The 7,206-nt window shown below is 44.4% G+C and overlaps 1 protein-coding gene across 1 annotated transcript in view; it reads right to left on the reverse strand.

The window, feature by feature from the left end:
- Nucleotides 1-7,206, reverse strand: part of CELSR1 (cadherin, EGF LAG seven-pass G-type receptor 1) — a gene marked incomplete at its 5' end in the record, with an annotated part of 93,801 nt that overhangs the window by 31,052 nt on the left and 55,543 nt on the right. Inside the window, 6 exons of the mRNA XM_010185613.1 lie at nucleotides 1,649-1,750; nucleotides 2,572-2,755; nucleotides 3,963-4,083; nucleotides 5,794-5,935; nucleotides 6,682-6,856; nucleotides 7,183-7,206. The exon at nucleotides 7,183-7,206 is cut by the window's right edge and continues 111 nt beyond it. Of these exons, the coding sequence (XP_010183915.1) occupies nucleotides 1,649-1,750; nucleotides 2,572-2,755; nucleotides 3,963-4,083; nucleotides 5,794-5,935; nucleotides 6,682-6,856; nucleotides 7,183-7,206 (748 nt within the window). The remainder of the gene's footprint in view (nucleotides 1-1,648; nucleotides 1,751-2,571; nucleotides 2,756-3,962; nucleotides 4,084-5,793; nucleotides 5,936-6,681; nucleotides 6,857-7,182) is intronic.

Below are 7,206 nucleotides of genomic sequence, written 5' to 3' on the forward strand. Positions count from 1 at the left end.
ACAAGTTAAAACTGCTAATCTTCAGGAATCATTTAATCCCAGGCTTTAGAGAAAAGTTACGCAAACTCCAGATCTGCCTAACTGCTCTCAGCTTCGCTGCCCTAACACTCTCTAATGAATTCAACAATTTATTTATAACAAATTTGAGAAAGGCTTTCTAAATATTTATGAAAACAAGTCCCTGCTCAGATTTCTGTGCAACAGCCTCTATAATATCTCCCAGATAAGTGCTGTCTTCATGTCAAAACACGCTAGCACCTTCGCATGCAGCAGAGTAAACACTTCAGCCAACACACTTAATTGCCTTTTGCCACTGTGAATGGCCTGTGAGCAGCTCACTGTTTAATTTAGCCTATTATTTTGTACTATTTGTCAAACCATTTTAAAATGTGATCCTTGGCTGTTGATCCTTCACAGTGAAGTGCAAGTTATCAAATTCAAAATTTACATAGTGCTAGTTAACTTGGATTGGATACACATTGCATGTGTGAAAGCCATTTAATTACCAATTTCTAAATCAGAATTCTAATTAATTGAACAATATCTAATTGTATTGTTTCTCTTCTGTGATTAGATTAACACAATTAAACCTCAGGTTCCTAGTCTGAATATTCATTACTATAAAGCTTACTTTTTTTGAACTTTCTGTAAAATTCACTCAAACTGTGCAATTCCTGTAAGTACCCTTGCCTGGCAGCCTATTTCCTAGAAGGGACAATGGAATCAACCACAAGAACCACACAAATTTAGCGCAAAAACTTACTTTAATTCAACCTTATACTGTTCAAAAATGTAACTACTCTTTGACTTAAAAGAAAAAAAAAAATCTGTCTCCTAAAACCCTGAGAACAGGACCTTGGGTGACCACAAATCCACGCACCTGCAGGCATTGACTTCCCCCCTATAATAAATGGAGAAGTCACATAACCATTTGTAACTCATTGAGCCTGAGGAGAGCTCACAGCAGAGTTACCAGGGCCACAAATGAAGCAGAGGCTTCATTTCCCCCAGAAGAGACTTTGGAAAAGATTGTGAACTCTGTTCAATCTGCTTTGGTATTCCACCAGACAAACATTTTCAGGGATGTGCATGAAAAAGCAGATTGTCGTTTGCTTGTAGTACAAAATGACACAGCTCACGCGCTTCATAAAATGCATTTTTCAGCCATCTGACTTATGGGTTAGAGAAAGATCATGGGTGGAAAAACATGATTCAGTCATAACTCTTAGCGCTATTAGCCTGCAATGCTAGTCATCACATAAATTATTTTCCTAATTTTATCTTTGAATCGTTAAAGATCATGTATAAGTCACCAGAAACTAAAAGTTACATGTGTAAGACTTGCTTGATAAAAGTCAACAGAAAATTGGACTGTACTTTTTTGAAAATACAGATACAGAATTTCTGTTCTTTTTATGTGTTTATCTGGTGCACTTTTGCATTTATTTTTTCGACTATTCCAAATGTGTTTTAAAAGTTCTTGAGCTTCACCTAGCCCAACTTTCCTGCCTGTGACATGCATGAGCTATGCTGTAATCTAGACTCAATGAATGAACGCCATTCCCTATGTACACTCTTTTTTGCTCTTTCCCCCCCCCTCAAACAGGCATGTAGATAAAATAGTAAATGTCTTACCCAGGGAACTTACCCACTGATCCCTTAGGACATGGCACAGCAGCTGGCTGGCCAAACTTGGTCTGTGGCCACCAAATACCAGCCTCAAAAGCTTTGGGACAGCCATTATAAATTACTGAAAGCAGAAAATGAGATGATGCAATTTTTCTGACAAGATAAAAATCACAACCAGCAGATATTTCAACCTGCCTAAAGGACGTTCCTGTAATTCCCAAGCCCCATCAGTACACCTGCCCTCTGCAGTGCCTTCCAACCTGTAACCTTGTCAGCTGCTCCTTATCCAGCGGTGCAGGCAGACAGGTACAGACAGAAGAGAACTCAGGATGATTACGGGGCTTTGGATTTTGGCTCTGCCTATCTCTGCCTGCCCCTTTATTGTGGGAAAACATTCCTCCTTCATTTCACCCACACACTGTGGCAAGGTGGCTGCTGCAGCAGCTTTGTGCTGATCGCAGGAGGAGAGTGGGCGGGTGAGAGGAAAGGCAGGATGGGCAGGATGGGGAAGGAAGGCAGCAGGCAGCAGGCACACAGCACAGCCTCTGTGGGCAGAAGGTGCGAGGCCTCTCCTGTCTCTTCAGCTGCAGCACAGCAATCCAGTGCTGCACTGGCAGATGAAGTCAGGTTTCAAGTAAAATTGGGATTAGTGTTTAGCTAATAAGCTTGATATATTTCCATTTGATGAAAATTAAAGAAACATAAGTTTTTTTCTTTTTCCGCAGTGCCCATGAATCATATTGGTACACTTAGAAGGAGGTGTGCATGTTTAGGCTGCTGCAGCTCCCATTGCCCCTGCTGGAGCCACCCTGCCAGGCTCACACGCACCCTAGGATGCAGCTGCACGCCCACTGCTGTGCACCCCCCATCTGCCTGCTGCTGGCAGCTCTGGTCCTGCAAGGACAGCCCAGCTGATCAGCACTGTTTGCTGACAGGAGGTACCTTCACAGCCCTTCAAGGTCACTTCAGCAAAGGGGTTGTCGCAGCGGTTGCACTGCCGCCCGATGACGCCAGGTTTGCAAGGGCACTGTCCTGTCTCCATGTCGCAGGCACGCGTGTGGGAACCGGATGGGAAGCAGTCGCAGGGGTAGCAGGTGTCACTGCTCTGGGGCCTGTAGTAATTTGCCTAGAGAAACCAAAACGATAGACATGAGGTATTTGACTTAAATTCCAAATTGCTTGAGTTTCTGAAATCCTGCTTGAGCAGCATGTGCCTCGTAAAAGAGCTCATTTTGCAAAGCATAGGATAATAATGATATTACTATTAACAGAAAACATAATAGCTATGGGAACCATGCTGTTAGCCCAGGCAACACAGAGAGGCAGAGCTGAACGCCAGGAGGGTGGCTGGGCTCCTCTGTGCTGCAGAAACCTGGGGTTTCGACCACCATTCGCAGTGGGGGCAGAGGGTCCAAGTTACTTCTCATGCATTTGCTGCCAGTACCCAGTAAATCTATTCTTTGAGGATTTGCAGTTTTCTCTGCTTTGCAATTCCACTCTTTTATAGCATGAACAAGCCAGTAAGGATACTTCTTGCACCATTTATTTGTGTTTCATATATAGGGTGGAGAGCAACCAATGATTGTGTATTCAAATTGTATCTGTTAATACTTTTGATCTGAGGCATTATGGGATTACACAAGAGCATGGTGCTGGCACCCTGCTGACTCGATTTAACACAACAGTTGCTGTGTGTCCTGCTGGCATTTCAGAATGGAGTACGGGGCTAGATTCACTGCTGCTGGTCTGCACAGGCCCAGCTCCTCTAATGTCACTCAAGCCCACTGTAAAACCTATTGTGAGGAGTCCTTTGTAAGCCCTTCAGGAGGGAGGCACCTCCTCTCCCATGTCCGCCGCAAATTCCTCTTAAACTCACAGAGCCGGCACTGAGAGAAGCATTTAGCCTCTCTCCAGCTGCTAGGCCTTTTGCTGGCCATTGCACAGGGAAGAGCTTCACCCAGCTGGCCAAGCTGTTTCACGGCTATTACTCACTTGTGATACACAAAACACCACTGGCACTCCTCTGCGCCCAGGTCCAATCTCCCCTGATAAAGCAGGCTACACTTCAGAGAGATCAGAGTCAGGTTTTCATCCTCTCAGTTTTGCTTTCCAAATGCAAATAAGATAAGAGCTGCACAGTATGATTTTGTGGAGGGCGGTGCAGGCAAAATATTTTAGGTAAAGATTAACTACACCGTGCACATACATATATATGATACGAAGCACATTGTCTCAGAAGTACTTTGTCTCAGATACTCACCTGTAGTTATTGATGGTATAGTTACTTTTTAAACTAAAGACATTCTGACTTACGATGGGTTTCTTTCGCTTACCTTGCAGTGGCATTCTCCATTGGTCTTATTGCAATCAGAATCAAACCCTTTACTAGTCTCACAGTTACATGGGCCACAGATGGGATTTCCCCACCACCCTCTGGGACAAGGCAGGTCGATCCTATAAAAGAAAATCAAATTGAAGGAAAGTTCTTTTAAGCTTCCTCTTAAAAGGTGAGAAAAGAGAGCTTTGGGCCAAATCTGCACTCAACTCCATTAGCTTACAAACCATAATGTATCTCACTGCGGCAGCCAACAGTTGACACATTTATAAATATATATACGCTGCAATAAAAGAAAATAAAGAATATCAGTACTACAAAACCCTAGAGGGAATGCTTCTCTAAATGATTTCAAGACCAGCTCCTCTTTATAAAGAGTATACATCTGTATAAGCAAATAAAATGGTCTTTCCTCTGGGAGAGGGCGATGGGGCCCATGCTGCCTAGTGGAAACAGTCCCAGCCTCACCAGTCCCACTTCCCTGATGGGAAAGCGCTACCTAGGGCAGGCTGGATGGCCTGCGTTGGGCTATGTGAGCACAACTGCTCAGTCATCTGCAGGAGGACACATGTTGTTGGGGACATGGGAAAGGTGGCAGCTTTGACTATGAATCAAAGACTGTGATTCAGACTATGAGCAGCACAGCTCATCGAAGGCTGTGGAGCAACCCAAAAGCCACCCCTGCTAAGGATAACCCTTGTTTCACTGTTTTTTTTTTTCTGGATGAGTTTCTGAGCTGGCTTGTCCCACAGATGTCCCAACAGTAGTGCTGGCAAGGAGAGCTCTGGGAAGGGGCCAGGGCAGCAGCCAGGGTCTCTGCTAGCTGGAAGTCTTCATCAAGCAATAGCCTGAAGGATGGCACTGCTGAGTCTGTCATCAGCATAATGCACAGGAAACCCCTCCCTGCTGCTCATTTTAGGAAAGAAAAGCTGTTAGCCGTCTGTTTCAAAGACCACGCCGAATTTTGTTGACGGTAATTGCCACGTTTGTGCCTCTATGCTTTATAATATGAAAACCCACAATGCTGCACTTGACATGATGTCAGCAGATAATGACAAGGGACAACGTCTCTGTGTCGCTAATCCAGAGGAATGAAAGATGAATCTGGCAGCAGCACAGCCAACATTCGCAAGCCCACACAACAAAAGGCGGAGGAAGAAGCTTGTGGTTTTCAAAGGGAAGGAAACATCACATGAGCTATTCCTAAATGGGCAGACAAATGCACTTCATTTGCACATCATGAATGGCCCATATTACGGTAAATCAAAGTATCGTCTCTGGGCTAAGGCCAGTTGCTGAATTCTTATCGGAGACCAGGAAGCCAGTGACGAGGGAATTGGCACGTTTCTCCCACACAGCAACAGGACATAGGCCTCCCAGACTGTCCAGAAGAGATGGCTTTCTGCCAGCCCAAGGACTGGACCCAAAATGGAAAGCCATTTTATCTGGCCACAGGCCACCTAACTGGGTGCACTGCTCTTGTCTGTGTGTGCTGGGGGAGCTGACGGAGAGACCCAGAGCAAACTCAGGCCAAGTTCACCGCAAGGCACAGGTCAGACGCAGTGCTGTGTTACACAGCACAATTGGTCAAGCCCCTGAGCTGCTGATGAATAAAAGTGGCCTATGAATGCATGGAAGTTTGCCTGGTCTCTAGGAAGAGAGTTCAGGGGTGCCAGAGGGCAGGGAGCCTGCAAATACCATCCACTATGAGCACTCAAATTGTACCAGGAAAGCTAATGGAAGCAGAAAAGGAAGTGGGAGAATTGCTGCCTCAGGAAAAGAGCTAGCTAGAAGGATCAAGAAACTTAGAACAAAAATAATCCTCTTACTTGCTCTCGCAGTACTGTCCATAGTAGCTTTGTCCACATTCACAGGTGTAGCCATGGGATGAGCTAGGTTTGTGCACACACGTGGAGACATGCTCACATGGGTTCAAGTTACATACATCAACACAGTCTCTTCCAAAGTACCCTAGGGAGACAAGGTCATAAAATTACAGTAACCACTGTAATTTACGATTTGCATGTCTCCAAAAGACCATCTATTTTAAATTTATACACTAATAACCTATCGTCAATAATCAGTAGATCCCCCTGAGATACCGTCAGAAAGAAGGTACTCTTTTCCCTCTCAGCAAAAATGTATTGGGCTGTTCTTTTTGACAGCCTGTTAACATGCTTGAGGCACACTTGTGCCTTTGGTTCCCAGTTTTATATTCAGGACATGTGTTACAAATAGTTTTGTATTCTCTCCCTGAGTGTATGGGAGGTGACTGTGCTGGGTGCTGACAGCATGTGCTGGCTACATGCACCAAAACGGAGAAAACATTCCAAGTATCTTGATTAGGATGCAGGGTGTGAGACTGAAATTCAACAGCAGAAAAGGCTGGGAAAGAAAAAGAAGAAAAGAAAAAGAAAACGGACAAAAAGAAAAGGCAAGTTACATGGAAAGAGCCCTTTGGACTAGAGACCGTCTTTCTGTTTGGTTGATACGCTGTCTGGAACACGATTGTTAAGTCCATGACTGCAGTTTCAAGGGTGCTACAGTAAGATACGTAAGTAAGATACAGCAAGAAAGATAACATTGATTGGAAGATGAAGAATCAGAAGATGAGCGCTTTCGTAAGCATGCTGCTGCTGTCGCTGCTCTTCTTCTGATGAGCACATGAAGATGTGATCCAGCTCCTGGATGAGTGCATGGGATGGTCACTAGGTTACCTGGGTCGCAGACACAGGAGTAGCTGTCCCAGTCGTCACTGCAGTAGCTGTGCTGGGGACATGGGCTGGAATCACAGGGGTTATCCACTTCACAACCATCCTTCACATTGATCTTGACAGCCTGTTTCATGTTGAGTGTAGCTACATTTGTAGATGTCTCTCCCATTCTTACTCCCTGGTGACAAAAGACAATTATTTTTGAATTAGAGCCTTCATTCAAAATGCAGTACTATGTGTTTCACTACTTCCATTAACCGATGGGGCTACATTTTAAAGAAGCATCACTTGATGACCCAAGTCCAATTTTTTTTTCAAATGCTGTTCCCCTGTGAGACCAGATTTGTACCTGGGAAGGTGGGTGGACTTTAAAATTTTCATTCATAGGTATTTTGATGGAGGAAACAGAAGCATTTAGTGATGGATGAAAAAGAAACCTCCACATTTTCACGCAGATATCTTCTTAAAAGTTCAAAGTTTCTTGCTATGTTTTTCATTTCATACCTGCATACAGCCATAAAACCCCTG

Source organism: Mesitornis unicolor, unplaced genomic scaffold (assembly GCF_000695765.1).
Source record: "Mesitornis unicolor isolate BGI_N332 unplaced genomic scaffold, ASM69576v1 scaffold24645, whole genome shotgun sequence".
NCBI lineage: Eukaryota > Metazoa > Chordata > Aves > Mesitornithiformes > Mesitornithidae > Mesitornis > Mesitornis unicolor.